The sequence below is a fragment of the Lasioglossum baleicum genome, unplaced genomic scaffold (genome assembly GCF_051020765.1).
Source record: "Lasioglossum baleicum unplaced genomic scaffold, iyLasBale1 scaffold0021, whole genome shotgun sequence".
NCBI lineage: Eukaryota > Metazoa > Arthropoda > Insecta > Hymenoptera > Halictidae > Lasioglossum > Lasioglossum baleicum.
This window is the reverse complement of record NW_027469081.1, coordinates 5,048,318-5,070,462: the sequence shown is the minus strand read 5'-3', so window position 1 is coordinate 5,070,462 and position 22,145 is coordinate 5,048,318. Positions and strand designations below refer to the sequence as shown.

Sequence of the window (22,145 nt, the reverse complement as noted above, 5' to 3'; positions counted from 1 at the left end):
TCCAAAATCCTTTGATAGTTTAACTAGCTGTAGCTGCAAGTAAAAGCAAATAACACCTAATAGGGCTATCCATGGCGATAACTTTATGCGTATGTATTAACACAAAAATATATTTATAAATAATAATAATATAACATAACGTAATAATATATTTATACAACGGAAACTGAATAATTTTGAGTTGTCACGTTGTTCTTGTGCTTAACGCAACACTGTAAGCTTAATAAAGTGGAGGAAATCTAACTTTTTTTCGCAAATAAAGACACTGTATAAAGGATTGTTTTAGAGAACGTTAAGCAACATTTTAACTTTATTTTCATTCTTATTGTTGCATGAAATTACAAAATGGTGTAGTTATATAAGATTGCAACACCTTGGTAGTTTGCACCGAGCAGTAAAACTGACTGGAATACAAACCATAATAAAAAATTGTTGCATTAGCTGACCTACACAAAAATAGATTATCTTCAATGAATACGTGTGAAGGACGACATTCAAAGTTCTTAATATTTCTTAACTTGAATATCATTGATATTCGATTAATATAGATTGAAGTATTTGGAATTTTTATCAGGATCTCTGGAAATATATCAGGCCTTTATAAAACGTTACAAATACTTCAATAAATATTCATTGTAATGAATATCAAAACCAATACGGGATCTAATACTCTGGCTAATAAATATTTATTGACGAAAATGAATATTCGCAATCTCATATTCCTATGCGAAACATTGCATCGCTGCACAAAGTTGATCACTTACGCGTTTTCTGTGAAGCTCGGGTAAGTACCTACAGCATATTCGATAATAACTTTCGTACTAAATTAATTAGGTACAGTATTAAGTTAACTTGGATATTAAGCCTCTTCCAACATATCCCTTTTAATACGTCACACGTAGCATAACTTAGAAACTTCGTTTATGCGCACTCCCTGACAATTAATTCGTTTAATCGTGACAAAGCCTCGCGCTACTCTCCCGCGATGTTCTAATTAACCAATATCAAATGTTCGTTATAGTTTGCAATACAAAATGCTAAGGGCTACGGTCCCATGTGAGATGTTACACGTAAAGTCTATAAATAAAATCATTTCATACAGTATAAACTATACAGGGTGAGTCACATAACGTTGCCACCTCAAATATCTTTGTTGTTTTTAAAGATACGTCAAATGTCTGAAGGACAAAGTTGAATGGTAAAATGAGGCTCATACAATTCCAAAAAAATTTTTGTTTTTAAGTGATTTTTTTTAGAGATATAAAGGTCACCTTCATTTTTTTAAATGGAATGAGGTATTTTTTCATACATCAATCGATGCAGCTGGACATTCGTTATAAAAAAGTACTAACCTATGTATGTCGAAAACTTAGTGGTTCAGGAGATATTTCAATTTAAATAATTCTAAAACACCATTACTGTCGTACTAAGACGTTACACTAGTAAATAAACGCTAATGTAACTGTAATCGATTTTCGTTGGTACATATTGCTAACAATTTAAGTTTGTTTGCTACTCTCACCACTCCAGTAGAAACTATTAATTTTTGAACGCAGTATCTAATTAAAAATCTATTAAACAAAAAATGAGAAAAACACTAGGAAAAATACAATAGATCACACGACAGCTGAATTGTGGCAAACGATATTCTACTATCAATATTCATATCCATAAAAAATCCACTTTTTTGCAACGCACAATTATTATCGATCTCCATTATCCTTTGGAAAAATGTTGTTATGAATGAAACGATTCAATAACCGTATGGTATATCACGCATCGCTAACAAACAATCGATCATGACGGTTATTACGTAGTTAATGCAAATTTTCATGACTCTGTTATTTTAATATTCAATTCACGACTTTATTTTTCCACGGCGAAGCTATTGCCTGGTTTCTAAAGATAAAATAAATCTTTTGTCGCGGATTCGTTATCCGATGCTGACACTGACGAGAAAAAATTGGCCAATATTTCTCTCTGTCTCTATTGGACGGCTTTTTTGGAATTCTGTGTAAGACATTTTCGATAGCCGCGACAATGCAATTATATCTGTATATGGTATAGCTGCGAAATGAAGTTTCACTTTCCTGTCGTGCTCCTTTCCTTTGGTCGTAGAATAATTAGTTTTTCTCCACTGATCTTGTGAAAAATGCCACTGTCCAGATACAGCAACGGCGATAAAGCCGCATCCTGCGAATCACGCGACAGCCTGGTAATACAAGTTTTCGCGGGAAAGGAAATCCGTTGAATGCAATCGCGATTCTCTCCTCCGCGAACGATGTTTCGCTAAACAGACACGGTAATCGGACTTTTCGTAACAAATGTATTCAAATGCAATGAAAATTTTCTATTCGAGTCCACCGCCGCGCCGTCAGAGATATGCACCGTGCAAACGGGGTGTCGGGAGAATGACAGTGGAATTTTGAAGGTGATTCTATCATCTAAAAGTAAGGCGAGGAGGAAGAATAATATTTCCTCGACGTGGACTTCTTTTTCAGGAAAGAAATTAAAATTTGTCCTGTAGTAACAGTGCAAAGGAGATAGTCAAATCGTGTGTATTCGCAGACGAGAAAATAATAAGTGATTCATAAGTCGATTCCATTCAATAGTCCGTTGTTGTTTAAAATTTTAACATTACAAACAGGATGTAAGGATTACTGTGTCAAATACACAATTCCGTTAATTAAAATAAAGGTATTCAACGCACAATTTCACTTTGTATAGCCAATTTTCTCAACGTTATGTTGCTAAACAGAAAATTGTCGTTTCACTTATACACGAAAATGAACAATATTTGAAATTATTTGTGTACCACTGTTCACGATAATTAACTGGCGAAAGCGTTGGGCCTGCTATTAGAGTAACATCGGTTAGCCAAGCAACTACCCGAAACAGTAATAACTACAGACTGCTAATCGCGGTTTACTTCAACCACTGGGCCATCCGCGACTGTAAATAGCAATTCTTGAACGTGGCCCAATATCAATGCGACAAATAGACTATTATCGTAATGGATCAAATTATCGAACAGAAACGTGATACCCGCCGTCGAGAAACTTCAAACATGCATGATTGTATGTATGTACTACGATTATGGGATGCAAGGTGTTCACGGGAGCATCGTTTAAAGCGAGGACCGAACATTTTCACGATTCATACTGCCGAATAACTTTTATTTTTTGTGCGACCCTTTGAAAATGCCAAAAGTACAAAAACTATTCGTACGAACACCTTTTTTCATTTATAAAGTTGACACTACTTGGTCTTTTTCGACACCTTTGTCAATATTCACTATTAATTTAATATAATAACTAAACAGCGGATCTTTATGCAAAATAAAAACTTTCTGCCTGAATTGCAACGAACTGGACCGAAGGAAAAATTTATTTTCTTTTCTAATATGTTTAATAGGTTGACAATAGTACAATAGTATTTTTTTAATTTTCCTAATGAGCTTGCTGTCAGAGTTGGGCAAGAATTTAATCAACGATTGACGACTAAAGTTCTACTTCAATGGTTAATCGCAATTAACAATTAATCTCCTAGTTTAGTCGTTAATTGCGGTTAACGGTTAAATTTCTACTTTAGTCGTTAATTGCGGTTAACGATTAAATTTCTACTTTAGTCGTTAATTGCAGTTAACGATTAAATTTCTACTTTAGTCGTTAATTGCGATTAACGAATATTAATCGTCAATCGGATGATTGATTAATGATTAACTGCTGAAATTTCGAAATGAAATACGGAATCAAAACTGTATGAATACTGAAAAAATGTAAACTGAGTTTAGATGTATTGTCATTTGGTCTATATACAATACAAAACTCTGTTTACGTGCTTTTATATTTTTTTTCGATGATTTCTTTTTTTAATCGTACACGTTAATCAATCAATCATGATTAAAATTTTAATCGATTAATGCCCAACTCTGCTTGCTTTGTTAAATTACACCTACTCAATGCTACAATGGTACTCAATGTAGTCACACATCACAGGTCGATATATGTATTTCATTAACTGAATGTCAACTTCGATCCGACTTAATTTACAAACAGCCACGTACGAATTCTTTAGACAGTGTGTAAAAATTTTCAAAAATAGTATAGAACAGTATCAGACGTTTTGTAATTCAATAAAAAAAACATTACATTTTCTATTTTCTGAAGAGGATAATTTGGATATGATCGATGCGATAAGGTACGACTACAACCGTGTTAATAACAATAACCTATTTTAACGGTTTAGAATATCCCAGAGGGAGACAAAATCGTTTACATAACTACAATAGGATGCTGACATTAGGCGAATGATTCTTGCCAGTGGGACTATAGGCTAGCCAACCAGGTATTAGCGACGAAACTTATCGAAGTACAATATTCCTGATAATGAGAGTTTAAGAGCTCTTTCGTAGCGAATTCGGTGAATCGGGTGTTCCGTAAAATTTGCCTCGAATAAATGGAGTAGTAGGTACTATAATGTGTTGTCCTCGGCGACCCACATAGCATGAAACCTGTTAATGAAAGTAAACAGGTTTGGAATTTCGAGCGGGTGATTAACGGTTCTAAAAATGGAAATTTTATTGACCTCGCCTTTTAATTATACGAGAAATGATCAATTGATTGTAAACTTGATTGGTTTCAACGCTTCTCGTTGCTAGAAAATTTCTAGGACTGTACTTCTTGCAATAATAGTTTCGATAGGTGAAAAAAGAACGTAAAATTAGGTTACTGGTCAATTATACGCACTCTCGGGTGTCCTTGTTTAGTCTAGATTTAGATAATCGAAGCTCCACTGTAACTTATTGCTTTTTGAAAACTTCTATGACTCCACAGTGCTAATGTAAAAATTATACAATGTAACTAACGCTTGCCGATTAAACTAAGTAATCGCTACGCTCATCGTGTTAATGGCACTGTTGGATGCAGGAAGAGCTTCTGTGCCAAATGTAAGTTTTAATGTCTCTGAATATTACGGAGTTAAATACTTTTTATACGCGAAGTTGTTTTAAAATTGCCCATAATATTTAAAAGTTAGTATTTCCCTTTAGCAGCGTCGTTATTGCAACAGGAATGATATCTGCAGTTACTTACTACGGTTAGCTTTAATTATATCTTCTTGCTTGAAATAGAAAAGTGCAGTGAACAGCCTTTTTTATTGAATTTATTCCGTACTATTTACCCGGGACAAACAACAAAGTTTCAATGTCTTTCACTGGCTAATATTAAATTTAATCGAACCTAATTAAATTATAATTGGGTTTGGTTAGGTAGTTTCAGCTCTTGTGCATTTATAAGAACAATGAGTTGGTGTAATTTAAAACAGTAAAAACATTAGAAGAATTTAAAAATACTGTCATATTATTTTCAACCTATTATTCATATTAAGAAAGAAAATAAATTTCTGATTAATTGTAGGGTAACATAAAACGTACAAAACTCTATCAACAAACTGAGGGATCTATAAAAAGGTTTCCAAGATATATATGATAATCTCAATATAAACTTGTAGATTATAATAGTATTTCTTGGTTAAAATACTTTATAACAGTATATGCATTCTAAAATCGGACGTGTCATATGCAACGATCCAATATTAACGAAAAAATACGTTGCAAGCACGACTGAAAATCAAACTAGTAATTTCCTTTCTATTTTTTCTATACAAATAAGGATATAGCGTTCAATCTTTACAAGTTTATACCGGCGCAATCCAGCGTCTGAAAATGTAATTCCGGAGAATTGGATGCTCCCGTCGCGTCGTTTCTTGATTCGAAGCTCCGCTTAAAGAGTTCGCGAGAGACTTCCGCCTTTAAAGTGAAACACGTCGTGTGAAAAGCGTCAGGAAGGTGTTCAAAGGTGCGATATACGATCCACTATCACAACGAAATGTGTCACGAGCGGAATTCGAAAACATAAACCACAGTCAACTGGAATCCAGTTCGTGCTCTCTCCTTCTCTGCAACGATTTAGAATTTACGATTTTTTCTCCCGAGGGAGGTTTACGTTTCCCAGCGCTTTTCTCGTGGATAAGAGCGCGCGCGCTCGAGAGGCGCGTTAATGTATAATATCCGCATCTATTTCAAATACCTACATTTTCCAGATAGTTGTCGGTCAGGTAGATTTGTTCATCTACACGATACTTGAAAAGGAATCACGGAAGATTTAGCGTCACATTTTCATGCATTACCACAATATAAAATATGTTTTCTGATCTGGCATCTAATAGATTTCCGAAAGCAGGGACCAAAGATAACGGTAATTCTAAAATTTTCTACGATAAGAATCATTAATAAAAGGTTGATTATTATTGTTTAAGATAATGTACACTCATAACAGTTATCGATGACAGAAATTTATTTCGATCGCTCATAACAGTTATCGATGATCGAATTTCTTTTCACTTGTTTATAATAATTATTGACGAGAAAATTCATCATTTTGGTTGCTTATTTAATTATTGAGCTGTATACTCTTTTTCGGATGGAGCAAGCCTGTGAAATTCATTGAGAAGGTTTCGTACAACAAGACGAATCAACAGTTTCATCAATCATCTGTTTGTTTGTCACATTAAATTTTACGAATAAAAAATGTATGGAATAATTGATTGTCTATCATTTGAAAGTTGTACTATTTAATAGTCCTTCATCAATAACTGTTATGAGCGATCGAAATGAACTTCTCTCGTTGATAACTGTTATGAGTGATCGAAATAAATTTCTCTCAACGATAACATTTACCAACAAGAGAAAGAATGTTCGGTTAATTATAATCCTTATTTGTAACCAATACGATATTAGTCGATGCTGTCTTTGTTTCTTTTTGATTATAACTGTTATGGTCCCTGTCCGAAAGTGCTAATCCGATTAACATAAAATTTATTGATATTTTAACCAAACTCCCTGGACACCGGGGCTTTACATTCCCTTTAGACTTCGATATTACTGTGTTATACATATTCACGGTAGAAAATTCAACTCTACAGTCACCTCGGTGTATTATCCAAACATTTATAGTTTACTTTGCGTTAGACGTTTGGTATGGTCCCTTCGGTTTCGAGTCCTTGCTTCCCCTCCGTTTGTCGCGACACATACCGCGTATGAAATTATATTTGCAGAAGGAACTGAACGGGAAGTCGAAAGAAAAGCACAGCCGCAATAAAACGCTAATGTTACGGGCGACTACGATAATAGGAACGGAACGGAGACGTTTTTCCTTTCCCGTTCCTTCGTCTCGGTAATTGAAACCAATTTATTCCATATCAAATACCCCCGGTGGCTGCCGGCGATCGATCCAAGGGAGCACGACTCATGTAAAATTAAAGAGGACACGTCATAAGGGGCTGCAGGCAGCCTCATAGCGACTACAAAACCGCGTCATCGGTCTCGTGCTGCGTAATCGAGGGAGTGACTCGCCGGAAACTTGGTACACCGGCGATCGAACGACTGGAATCTAACCGATGACCATCTGGTGACCCTTCCCCTCGCACGCCTCTATACTCCTTCCCATTTCACCCCTTTTCTCAGTTCACAGTCATCCCGAGTCGTTCCCAATCGTCCCCAGTCGTTCCCACCAGCCGAGAAAGAATCGAATCACGTAACAATTACCTGGCGCCAATCAGGATGGAAGTGGTCGCGCGCTCCAGGAGCTTGAAGTGCTCCACGTGGCTCTCGTTTCCCAGAAACCGCTGGCCAATCACCTCGCCTGAAACAGACAAACCGAACGGACATGTTAACCCAGTCAAACAATTAATCGCGCTTGTAATGCAGGTAATGATTTCGGAGCAACTGCTCCACACCGAAACCTGGTCTCCGCAGACTTCAACACTAAAAAAGTACCACGACCGGTTCTAGATTTTTTATTTTGCAATTATTAATGTTGTAAAGATGCTTTCTCATATTATTGGGTTGGCAAGAACGTAGTTCGGTATTTTAAGGTGAAATAGAGCCTAATCTTTTTATGCAAGCAATGAACTTTAATGAATAAGATCTTTTTCAAAAAGGAATAAATAAGGAAATATTTTATTGATTGCAGTTCATCGTTTGAATAAAGAAATTCGATTTTATTTCACCTTAAAATACCGAAATCCTGCCAACCCAATACATGTTACAATAAAGAACCGTGCAAAGTCTAAATATAAATTAAATCTTGCCATTTTCATAAGGCCTGTTACCTTTATAGCTCGGTACGTTTAGTGTTACAAAAAGTGGGACTAAAATCAGTACGACTTGAAAATTTAATTTATTTGCACAGTTTAATTATGTGAGCTCCAAACTCGGACTTTTCGTGTGCAACAACCTAACAAGTTAGTTGCAAGAACGAGGAGTTGCATAGACATTTATTCCTCTTCTTAATCATTTTAATAAGTCACGAGTAACATAATCGTATGTTGAAAATAGTTTGATATGTTTACTCTTTTGTGATTCACCCATTCATTTTTGTCATAAATACATAAAACCCGCCGTCTATTTGTAAGAACAAGTTTTCTGGCGACTCTGGTTATAATAGCAAGAAGATGTGATTTTGAAGATGTGATTTATTTGTAATATTTACGCAGATGATGATGTTTTTCTTAGGAAACTTTTTTTTTGATAATTGTTTTAAAATGTCTTGTTCTCATGAAACGTTTACTATGCACATCCTAAAATATCTGTTTCGTAAGAATAAAAAGTATTTCTATATTGAAATTTTGTATTTCTTCTCAGTTTGTGTGTAAAGCTTTTTCTAAAATCCTGTTTTCATAGACTCGTGCTTAAGATAGTCGTATCAGTTCCTCGTGTTTGCAATGTCGACGAGATGTAGTTAGTATATTTTTACAAGTTGGGTAGTGCGAAGTATGAGTATCAGTAAACAGGTGCGTTATTCCCAGGCTTCGAAGTGCTATAACATTAGGCTAACAGAGGTATAATGTTTTCTTATCATACACCTCGCAAAAGCTTCGAGTGGGCAAATATTTGAACGTAAAATATTTACCATGAATCTTTTTTCGTCCGTCAACTGTCATTGTATATTGTGAGGAAAGAACCCTCGAAGATGGTGGCTCTGGTATAATATTTGGTCGAATATTTTAGAAAATACAGGAGCTAAATGGACGTTGTAAATATTAAAGCTGTATTTTTTTTTAGGAAGAATACAACAGTTCATCCAAACAACTTAATTTGTTTAAATAATACGTCAAAGCTCAGTGCCTCTTTATTACTCTTCCTTGTCCAATGTTAATCCACAGATTTTTATTTTTGGATTATGACTAGACAGAAACAGTAAAACATTATTTATCTATTAACAGAATTATTAAAATCTAGGTGGAGAATATTTCACATAATAAAGATTGTCTAATTGTAACAAAAGCTATTATTAGACTGCTGATATGCAAAATAAAAATGTTCTGTACTGATTGTGGGAAGCAGGGTTTCAATAAAAATTAGTTAAATAAAAAAATATGCCAATATTCTCAGATTTTTCTAACCTTTTACTGTTTTATATTTCACCCAAATAATTTCTTCATAAATACATAAAGATGATTTTTGTTCTTTTAAAACTAAATTTTGAAGACAGCTCGATAATACATGATAAAATTTTTATACTTAAGTTTCCTGTGAGGTACAATTACTATCATTATAATTATTAGCATTATCCACCTAAAAATAAATATGTATTTTACCTTGAGCCCTGAGGGTTAATTTCAATTCTCAATCGCGAATGTCGGCTGATAAGAAAATACTGAAACATCTTTTCTTTCGTCAGATGATTGCATAAGTTTGTGCCCGATTTGAAAATAATTCAATGGTTAAATTTTAAAGAATACAGCCTTATTAATCAATTGTATAGTCACCATTCTTTTCTAAACAGAACCTAACCCAGACCATTCTTTTTCAAAAAGAATGGTGACTATATTATTGATTAATAAAGCTGTATTCTTTAAAATTTAACCATAGAATTTTATTTTCAAATCGGGCACGAACTCATGCAATCATCTGATATTAAAACTATTGATATTAAAACCACGCAAGTAGCAGCCAAAAACTGATGGCACGATAAGTGTATGCGCAAACGCAAATTAAATATTTAGAGTACAATGTTTCCGTAACGAAGCTTCGTTTCCGTAGGATACAGAATTTAATCATTTCCGCACGGTGCACGTTTTGCGAAAACACCTGTCTATCACTCGTCATGTTAACTTGTAATGAACACAGACTATATTAAAATGTTATTCTCTGTTCATTGATTCCGCTGAATGTAATTATTGTTTGATGATTCAGTGAAAGGAGGAAGCTGGAGGGAAGTAACAAGAGTTTCGTTCAACATTTCCGATTTCTTTTACACGGAAAATTACGTGTTATCTCGTTGTTATATTAACTGCAGGATATCCTCTACACTGTGCTCGCTGATTTCTTGGTACGCATATAGGATAATAATTAATTGCAAAGATTGCTATCTTATACCTATCTCTGCCTGATTTTGCTGTCGTAAATGACTCCGCATATAAAATCGGCGTAAACACATATGCTTGGTCTTACGTGATCAAATTTATGAGTCACTACACGCTAGATACGTTATACCGCGTAACACTGTAATACACACCTGCTATAAGAGAATTTATTAGCGCATTACGCAGGGTGAATTACACAACCCTCTAAAAGTTATTTCTCGCATAAAAATTCAAATGCGAAGAGAAATTGGTCGGTAATCTTTATTTATTTAAAAATTCGATACCGGCAACGTTTGAAATCGTGCTTTTCGACTAATCCCAATTTATGTTTCCATAAAATAATGTTCGTGTATAAAATACCATATGAATATGTAGTTGTATAGATAGAAATACATATATTCTTATCCTTAGTCCTTTAAATTGAAAAAATATCGAATTCAACCAAAAACAATAATATTTATAGTTATTTTTTTATATGAATTATTACGATGGAATGCAGATATACATGAAATCAATTCGGACAGAAATAGTTTTGCTTATTTAATCGGGCTTATTGATACCATCAAGATGAAAATATGAAAAAAAGTATTAAAACTGTAAACAACATGAATAATGGTGCTGATACGACTAATTTTTTTTAAATTGACACGTTTATGATGACAAAACACAATATAAAAGATATTATCTGCATGAGAATAGCATGGTTTAATATATCGAACGAGGATATTTACATTCTCTGTATAATTTGTTCACAAATCGAATTTTCAAAGTGATAAAATAAAGTGAAGGTAAATGTGCCGTATATTGATCGATGAAAAATTCGATGAACAAAATGTTCAAGGAGAATAACCTGAAATTATTGTTATTAATTCTATCAGCCACAATATTTAAACTTTGACACGTTAAAAGACATCATATTCACCATATTTGAGAGACTTTATAGATTTAAAAATTCATTTCTGCACCGACAGACATAGGCTGCTCTTGCTTCTGGTTTGTAAGAAGATTGAAAACGTAATTAATGCCATAAGTCTTAACGTTAAAGATATTTGTTTTACCAAATAAATTGCCCCGATTTCGCCGTATTTGTCCGATCGTTTCATCGACGATGATCGCGCTAAATAATGTGTGTATTTTCCATTAATCAGAATGGCGCAACCGATCGACAAGAGGAACGTGGTCGCGATTAGGGACATTTGCCGCAAAGTGCTTGCACAATAAACGGCTGCACAATAAAATCGATTCAATCTAGCGCGTTCAATCGTCGATTTAAATGCAACTTCAAGTACCGAGGCATTGCATTCGACTAATTAATTGATCCGGGCACGGTGTCCAATTTTTCGCAGCGCGGAGCCGCTTCTTCGTCGTCGTGTTTCACCCTCGCTTCTCGTGCGATAGTGCTCCCCGATAAGAGCTCCTGCCCGGGTCCCACTCTAGCAATTCCACCAGAGAGGTCGCGATTACTTCGAACGATAACGGTCGAACGGTGACTAACGTCATGATCAAGAAACGAAGTCTGAACTTCGTTGGCTGTAGCACGACCGCGGCGGAATGGTTCGAAAGTTTCAACCATGGCGGCGCAAAAAGGGCCAGCGGGTTGCCCATCAGGCTGCAGCTTGCGAACAGAGAAGAGAACAGAACAGCGCAGAGCGAAATCCGAGTCGAAGTCAAAGTCGGAATCGCGGCGTGTTTTACTGCGTTATAAAACGCCTCATCATTACCTTTCCGCGTACCTGCTCGCGCACGGAGCAGCGATCAAGGCAGACGCGACTCGCGTCCATGAATGGATTTTACCCATATACACAATCTCTGGTGTGCCGGTACACCCACGTAGTCGGATTTATGTGCCAGATAGGGACATGTGGGTGTATCGGCGCGAGCGGGCGCGTCTCAATGGAGGAAGAACTTGTTACGAGCGGCCGATAAAGGTGTAGAAGCGAGCAAGCGGCAGGAGGGGATAAGGAGGAGACTGACTTAGCGAAGGAGACGCGGGAGTTGCTGAAGAAAGGGCGCAGTGCTGCGAGCGAAGGAGATGCGAGAAAGTGTGAGAGCGAGCGAGACAGCGATGGAGCAAAAAGTCGTAGATCGGCGCCGAGGGTAGGGGTGGAAGTAAACCGGGGACAATTGTAAGGTGTAGAAAGGGGAGGAAAATGGGTTATAAGAAGGAGGAAAGGCAAGAGGACGACGGCCAGGTAGACGGAAATAAAACCAGCACTCCGCGCGAGGGGAAAAAACGAAGACGAGGACACGTGGGTGGAGGACGAGCAAGAGGTAGGATGAAGCTACAAACAGTGGAACGAAAGAGGATGAGGAGAGAGGAAAAAGAGAAGTAGTGGGCAAGAAGGGAAGGAAAAGGAAAAAAGCAGGGTTAGGGAGAAAGAAGAGGAGCACGCGCAAGAGAGTGTCTCAGCTTTTATATAGTCGACGATAAAGTGCTGCGCCTACTTTGTGGCAGCTCCCCCTCCTCGATTCTTTCCTTGCGCCCCATCTCCTGTTAAGCCTCTCGCGACTGGCACACAGCGTTTACGATTCTCCTCTCATTCTCGCTTTCTCCAACCCTCGTCGGCTCCCCTTAGCCTATTTTTTCATGTTTTCTTCCCATGGTCTAGAGGTCCTTTTCTCAAGGCTGTATCTAGCGCCGGCCGCAATCTGCTGCCGTCTCCGGCTAACCAGCCCGATGATGTCTCTTTTGCTCTCGCACCGTCGCGTCGTCGTTCGTGTTGCTTTCTCATCGTGTGCTGGCAAACGCGACCGCGATACAGCTCCACCAGTCGGGGGAGAAAAAAAAGAAGAGTGAATGAGACCAGCCTCGAGAGCTGAAGAGCATTCATCAGTGCCCATCCGATTGGAGAAGTCATTTTCTGAACCGCGAACACCGCGCCGGGGATCGACAGGCCTGCTTTCGACACTTTCGCGGAGGTGTTCGAGTGGGTCTTGAATGAAGATCGGTCTAAGCACCCGCAACGCGGGAAGAGCCTGCGAGTTTGGGTAATTGGGCGGCGACGAATTTATGAGTCTAAAGAGATCCCTTCTCGCCGCGCTCGACTCGACTCGTCGTCGAGTGCAGACGCATTTATGCTGTTCAGCCAGCGAGAGGTGAAATTGATGCGCGCAAGATCCAGCCTGTTTCTGCTGCCATCCGCGGACGAAGGGGACGGGATGCTGACGAGTGCGGCGATTATTTGTGATTACGCGTTCACGTATCATTACCTATTTTTAACTCGGCATCCGGGACACTTGGTTAGCTTAAAGACGAGCGGCTCAGTACGTTACGAGTAATCCATGTTTCTGGAAATCTATTAACGTCAGATATTCGTGGTGGCGAACGATCTATTCACGACGTTCCGGCGAGAAGTCTGTTTTCACGTAGAATTTGTTTGTTAATGCGCTGGCTGCCGCGCTAGGATCAAGGGGCCTCGGATTCGCGCCGCATGTGGCACCGATAGCTTGTTACTTACTGTCGGTACCGAGATTCATGGATCAGCCACTGGTTTGCCGAACCGATTAACTTCATAAACAAACAGTGTAACAAATAATTGGCGTAATAATGCATATCTATAATTCTTTAACAAAGCCTATTTATTAACCTTTCACAGCCAAACGTGTTCCCTTTCTTTTACTTCACAAATTGATAGAATTGTGACATTGTTGGTGAATATAATAGGAATCAATAAAATAAGGAACATGACAAAAATGGGTAATTGCAATTTAAAACAGTGGACAGATTTTAAATATTTAAGAACATCAGTGTGTATCAGTTGCAGCGTATGAACATTACTAAAAAATGAAAGAAATTATTACTTGACACTTGTTTGTTGCAGTTGATGCGAACAATTTTTATTTTGCATGAAGGTCGCAGTATACTTATATGCAAGGAAATACGTCTTTCATTCCAAGCTCAATAAATCGACGAAGCTTTAATCTTTAAATCTAAGGTAGATTCAATTTTAAAAACGTTTCAATATGCAAACATGAATAGTGGATTGTGAAAGTAGATGCTTCAAGCTTTGAGACGAGTCCGGTTAAAAGTAAACAGACATCGACATAATAAACATCCTATTAAACATAATATATCAATTTTTATTTTGCATTAATATCCACTGTCTACTGATAAGTGTAAGTCAAAAGACTATCAATCTTTCCAATATTAACCAAACAAATGTGTTATTAAAGTTCCACATCTGCCATAAATCGGTCGGATACAAAGTAGACACTGAAACCGATAAAAATCGCATGCATAATGGCTGCGACACAGTCTGCGTGTCCGTCGCAAATAAAAATGGCCGATAGTGTTCAGACACGGTAGCCAATCGCATTTCGAAGGGCGCGCGCGCGCACAGGTAATAAATCTGTGAAATTGAATTTTCTCGAAAACGAAGCATCACGCGGAAATATTTTATTCTACGTTCTCTATCGGTTATCGTTGTTATAAAGGAGCCGAATCGGTTCCTTTCGGTGCAACGAGTTGCGGTGGGGCCAGTGTATCGTTACATTCGAATTTAGTCTGCCATTCTTTCTGATCAGATTCCGACACCGATTTCATTGATCGAATCGGCGCTACGGACAAACGATAGGCATCGAACTCGAATTCTCGGGACAGGATTGTCTTTCACGTACATGAAATAATTTGTCATCGCGTGAGAAATCGAGTCGATCGGTTAATATTCGGCGCGAGCGTGCAACGTCGAACGGAAAACGCTTTGCGTCTAGTGACACCAGAAAGGTCAGTCAGAAACGCCTGAAGCGCGATGACTTTTCGTTCAGCGAATCCGACAAGCCTTTTATCTACAGTTTGTATCGGCGCAACGCATTCACCGGCGCTCATTCACTCGGCCATGATCGCTGTTCCAGACGCGTTTCAACTTCCCTCGAGTTTTCCCGTTCTGCACACGTATTTTTTTTCTTTTTTGTTACGCTTTCTCTGCTATTCCGTATAAAAAGCTCGCCCTTCAGATAATACACAGAAAAAGACAGGGAACGGGCGGGAGGAAAGTTGCGTTTGATTACGAGTTCTGAAGTTGACGGGCTTTGTGTCGCGCTCAACCTCGCGAATGTAATCCTTGTAACACGACTGCCTGTATAATTAGCGAATCACTGCTCATTAGATCCCTTAATCCCAGCCGATCTTGCTTTCGTCGCCACGGGTTTTCGCATTGCAAATTGCAAACACAAAATTCCGGTTAAATCGTGATGCTTTTACCAGCGTAAGATCCTTCGGAATTAGTGGTAACAATCAGTGATAACATTCCTCCTATGTGAGAGAAGCACGCAAAAATTTGTCACAATCTATAAGGTGCGGAACAGTTAGTATAGTAATTACTAGACTGTAGATCTTCATGCAAATTCTCGTTTTCATAAATTACTTTATGAAGGATAAAGTAAGGGAAAATTAATTTCACCGACTACGAGATTCTTCATGCGACAAATGCAGTAAAAATCTCATTATTGCACCGTGGCTTTTCTGCCACGTAATATCATTTAGAGAATTCAAAAACACTTTTGCACGCAGATCGGAAACCTGGCCATTAACATTTATTAGCGTAATCGTTTCCCCATATTTTATAACTTTATCACTGCTTTAATTTTGCGAAATTTTCTCTTCTACATTCACCGTAGATCGAATTATTATTTTATGAATTAGCCCTTTGCACACACTGTTAAAACAAATAAGTAAATAAACTTCGGCAAAGTTAAAAATTTTGTTCCTTCTTTTCCCTCTACACCCCCCTTATGAGCATTCATTGACTAGACTATTAGGTTGGAGGCAAAGTTCTGCCGTATTCGAAATAAACAGGTAATTTTGCTTGTAAATGAAGAACAGATGTCGCTAATGAGTGATTGGAAAAAAGAAATTTGACAGTTTATCTGAATGGAAATTACAAGATTGAATAATGGTAAATATATATTTTTATAAATCGATTCAAATATTTTATTCAAAATGCGACATAACTTTCCCTCCGACCTAATACTTCACGTTTACGGTAAATTACAAAGTTCCAAGTTTGGAATTCGTGGCGGCAGGTTGTACTCTATTTTGGTAGATAATTTTGCGTGTCGGTCGTAAAAATTGTAAGCAAATGTCCTTTGACGCAGGATTTATAACCCCTGCGAAAGAATATTAGTCTCTTTTACGAGGATTCGTGACCGAAACAAATTAGACAAGCGAGCACTCGAGCAGATCGTTGTCGAGTATGATTCCCGCGATTGCTGGCGGTCGCGAAACAACGGAAAATGCTGATTACAATAGCGGGGTTAACATTAGGACAGCTTCGTCTGTAACAACAACGGATATTGGACAGTTGAATTTTACCGTAACTAAGGGTTCGCCTGCTCTGCATTTGCGATATTATTTCGCTGGCAACTAGCACGAACAGGCAAAAGTTTCCACCGGATATCGTTCCTCCTTTCCCATGAAATAGTTGCGATTATAAATTAAAAGCAGATCAGAAACATAGATATTCTTTAATATATTCCGGCAAATATTAAGCAATTGCTTTTGAAATTAGCATTTCCAGGAAAATAATAATAATAGTGGCATCGAACGATAAATAATATACGGCAATTTAAACTTTCATCGAGGCTTGCACAACTGCATGGTTTTCGTGTTCTTAAGAGAACTTCAACCTAATTGGAAGATGAATATCATTTATCCGAAAGTAAATTAATATTAAATAACTTACGGTAGCCTGAGGCTGGCAAGCTATTTCGCTAAAAACTTTCATCAACACGTGAATTAGATATAAATCTTGGATTTATTGCTTGTTAGTTCGTTGATAAACATATACCCCGATCGTATAAATCACTGGTTTTACCATGCGAATGATAAAATCCATGGTGCCGTGCAACATCGAGCCCCGAACCCGAAACTTAATTTATCGGGCACGGTAATACGTATCAGGATTTATGCGAGCATTTATTAAGCGCGATATCTTAAATCGACCCTAAAACTCGCGGGACGTTAATTAGAGTGTTAATATCGGGTGCAACTCCTCGACAGTGGTGTAATCAAATTGCTCGAAGGAGCGCGACGTTTTCTCGGCGTAACCTGAAATTATGGAAACATCAGCGGATAATTACGGTGACCGTTCATCTTGAAGAGACGTCTGATTAGAATAATTAACAGCTAACGTACGCTCGCTGTAATCACCCATTCAGTAAATTCTATGAAACTCTGTTCTCATTGTAATATATGGAAATCGCTCGGAGCCCAAGACATACACGGCTGAGCACGAGCGTGCATGAGATCCATCGACTTCTATCCAACTTTTAATGGAATCTTTGCAAGCATTACCGCGAAAAGCCGTTCATTCGATCGATGGATTTCATTACTTTTAATACACTGCTATGTTTGCTTTCGTTTCAACGACCTGACATCCTTGATTTTCATTGCATTATCATTTTTATATTATACTATAATACTGGCTTTCCCCCGCCACGCGTTGCTGTGGCACAGTATTTATTAAAAGCATATACGTATTGAACGTGTTTGTGATAATCGATTTTGTTCAATTCCATTTCGCTTTTCGCGTTGCTTTGTAGTTATCTCTCTCTCTCTCTTTCACTCTCTCTCAGTTTCTCTCTCCCCCCCTCTCTCTCCCTCTATCTATCTGTCTGTCTCGCTCTCGCTCTCTATGTCTCTCTCTGTCTATCTCTCGCTCTCTCCCTCTCTCTCTCTCGCACTCACCTACGTAGAAAGCTGCGGTTTGAACTGTTAGACGCGGCGTTCCTTCGGGAAGGAATTAGAGCAAACTGCATTCAAAAAAGTCCATTCGTTGAAAAGTTATAAGCAGAAACGTGCCCAAAAGAGAGCGAAATAGTTGACTTTTTTCACTAATGACGTCACAACTTTTGAACCAATAGACTTTTTTGAATGCGGTTTGTTCCTAAACCTTGCCGAAGAAACGCCGCGTCTAATGGTTCAAGCCCCAGCTTTCTACTTTGAGCCGTTCTCAAGTGATGCCGTTACAAACATACATACATACATACATACATACATACATACAGACAGACACGATTTTATTATATATTATATTATTTATATAGAAGATTCCTCGTTCTCAAATACCTATGTATACCAATTTTCGTAGCGATAGGTTCAACGGTATAGAAGCTGATGTATTGCAGCGCCATCTACAGCGGCGAGTTACAAAAAATTGAATAGCGTAAAAACCTTCTCCATGAAAAAATACATATATGTGCCAAGTTCATGTTAATCGGTCAAACAGTTTCGAAGTCTATTAATTATATATATACACAAACATCCATTTTTATATATTAAGAAGATATACAAAGAAAAATAAATTTGTTTTACAATTCTTCTTAGATCTAGCTTCATAATCTCAATAACCATAAATTAAAAATATTAGAACTACAAAAAACATTAGAAATATAGATTCAGGACCGATTTACAAAACTGTTCATCAATTTTTAAACATTTTTTCGAGTATTTTTTCTAATCTGTTATGGAGCGACTGTTGTAATTTATAATACACGTGGAATTTGTTTTATGCACACACAATTAACTCGTCAATACACGAAAAATCAAATTAATTCTCGGTTTCCACTTTTTCGTCCCCTAAAACAATCGCATTGAGGCATTTGCAACCGTGAACGCTTAATTTCTTAAAAAGTTGCATCGAGGTGTAAAAACATTTGCAATTGTCTCTATCCAGAACAGCGTCCGTGTTTTCTTTCCTGCATGTATAATCCGACAGTAATTGTGACATGAGATGTCAAATGCCAGGAAAATTCTTCTTTTAACATGACATAATATTCGATTTCGTAATTGCTCCGCGTTCGAGTTTCCCCCAATGCATTTAACAACTTTCGACCATTCCGATGAAATTTTTCAAACCCTTCACTATACCGAGTTTTAAAAGATCAGAAACTTTAGCAACGTCTGAAATTCACGATCCAATTAAAGTATTAAAATTAAATTAAAAAAAAGACAGAGTACATACATAAATTAATCGCGGGTATTATATTTTCACAGAAGTTCGAAGTTGAAAAAAATCAAAGCAGATAGTATCGAATAACTTCGGTTCGAATAACGAACAGTTCGGTCAGACGAAACAATTTCATCGAGCGGGCACAAACGTTCTGTGCGGCAACGTAGCCGCTGCTCGACCTCACGAAAAATCCAAATTTTCCCGGACTTTCGAAAGGAAGAAAAAAAAGCCGCTTCGGTAGTCGGTTATTAAAGAGTCGACGGAAAATCATTTCAACGGTCAGCTTCGAACTCCACGGGTCGAGCTCGATCCATTCCGGCGAGAGGTTGAATAAGACCTCGGCTGCAGTCGTGGTTCAACTAGACTCAATCCGATACTCAATCCTTGTCCGTGGAACAAAAATTAAATAATAAACTTTCTTGTTGGTGCTCATAAACTTTGCAGGCACGTTTGGAAAGGCCCGGTATAATTGAAACAAGTATTAAGAGACGCGAGCCTCAATCCTGTTAACATCATACCGCTTGTAGCACGATAGGAAGATTGAACCGATAACGACTTCTAATCTGGAAATTTCAAGCGTCAAATTTTTATATCGCGAATGAGATAATCGTTTACGAGGGTCGGTGCATAAGTAAGTTACGTAGGTGTTTATATAAATGCAGTATTGCTAGTTCATGTATTGTTCGTTCCAAGTCGATTGGATAAGATACATACAGTGGCGCACAAAAGTGTTCGTACGTCCTTTAAAACAGAATAACTTCTTTACCAAAATAAATTTTCAGTATGTGTATAACTAACATAAATCTACAAAACATATATTTTAAATTTTCATTAAGGGCCGAAATAAAAAAGTTTTAAAAAATGCCTATTTATTTTTGCATGTAACCTTGTAAATTATAATTTTTGGAAAATCTTGTTTGCACATCATTTTATTCAAAAATATTTATTAAATTATTATATATTTTATTTCAGGATGTTAAGACGCGATTTTCGCATTATTTTTTCTGAGTTCAAACTATTACCTTCGCTCCACACTTCGTTGATATTCCGAGCCTCTTGAGCGGCACTTCGGCCAAGATTGAACTCATGGAAAAAAAACAATGTGAAAATCGTGTTTTGACATCCTGAAATAAAAGCCAAATAATTCAATAAAAATTTGAATAAAATGAAATAACAAAAGCATAATTAATTAGAGCGTAAAACAAGCTTTAAAATGACATATGACTCATTAAATTAAGGTAAATATTTATTGGTATAAAATTGCAATTAAAACAAAGGAACAAAAATTCTGCATTTCTTTCTTTACAAGCGAAATGATTAGATTACGTTACTGGAGACGATTTATTAGTTTACGATTGCAATGATTATTGTTCTTGAAAGATCATAGACTTGTAAAAATGATGAAATAGCTGTCGGTAGATAATGTGTCAAGTCAGATGATCAAGGTAATAGGTAGTTTCACCCACTGCCAGAACACAGTGTTCAGTTCTCTCAATTTTGATCAGTCAGTGATATTAAGCCAGATGATCAAGGTAATATATCCTAAATTGGATCAAGGATTTCGACAGTGAAACATGACAAGGCAGGAAGCAGTAAATTTCGGAACTGTTTCAAGTCATGCTAAAAACGGTAGATCGTAAAAACGCGAAATATGAGTTTCGTGGTGCGTTGACTGAACGCATCAGAGGCCGGACGACTATGCGCCGGTGCCTCCGCCTCCGCAATTTCCGTTCCGCCGTCCGTCGATCCGGACAATTCAGCTCGAAATAATAATGTTGGTGAATTTACGCGCGCATATTTCCAGCGTATCCGTAGGAACGCAATCGAGTGCGAGGCGAACGGGACGTGTATTCCAGGTGAAAACGAGCAGAAACTTTCTAACCCATTTGCAAGCCACTTGTATCCTCCTCGACGACGGCATACCTTGCCTCCGTTAATTTCGCCACTGTTGTTCTTTACGAGCGGCCGATGCATATGGATGCGGTTGCCTAGGTATGAGCGCGCGCTATGAGCGTATTCACGCTACAACGTAGAGTCGGGCCGGGCCGGGCCGGGCCGGGCCGACGATGTATGCCGGGCTCGGCACGCGCCGACCCGGACAACGTAATTTCTTATTCCCGGCGTGGTCGCCGCCTCTCATCGGCACGCGACCGATGCCGATGCGGATGCCGATCGATCTCTCCCGCGAGAATACCTAACCGAGATCCTCTGACGATCGCCGACAATTCATTTTCCGTTAACGCGGTCTAATTAACCCGTTCACGTCTGCGGAACGAGACATTCAGCGAGATGATCCTTGCTCGCCCGATACTCTCTGGCACTGCGGACCTATCAAAGGTCGGTGTCGTTCGTTTCACGCTTTCGGCGAGATGCAATTAGTCACGAGAATCGATTCACCTGACATGCTTCGAATATTCCGTTCAGAGGGAAGCGTTCCAGACGTTTTATGGACGTTAACGCTTTAACCACGGTTGTCGTCGAATGTTCGAAATATGTAGGGGAAGTGGGGGTATTGTGAGCCACGGGGAATCGTGAGCCAGCGCCATCTGTGTTTTACTGGTAAATAATGACAGCTGCGAACAACTGTTTTTGATTTGTCTTATGATATAATAAGGTAATATTTCCACGATCAGTTGAAGTACGCACCGGCGTCATTACTTTGCTCTGTTAGCAGATACAAATTCGCTACGCTCGAAGTATTATTTTCATTTCGTGTTTGGTCTATTATTGTTACATTTTTCTGTGGATCTAAGCAGGTAACTGTGTTTA

At 37.9% G+C, this 22,145-nt stretch overlaps 1 protein-coding gene across 3 annotated transcripts in view; it reads right to left on the bottom strand.

The window, feature by feature from the left end:
• Positions 1–22,145, bottom strand: part of LOC143219076 (semaphorin-1A) — a 649,895-nt gene that overhangs the window by 365,176 nt on the left and 262,574 nt on the right. For all 3 annotated transcript variants that reach the window (XM_076444869.1, XM_076444871.1, XM_076444870.1), the window contains one exon: positions 7,607–7,703. In XM_076444869.1, the coding sequence (XP_076300984.1) occupies positions 7,607–7,703 (97 nt within the window). The remainder of the gene's footprint in view (positions 1–7,606; positions 7,704–22,145) is intronic.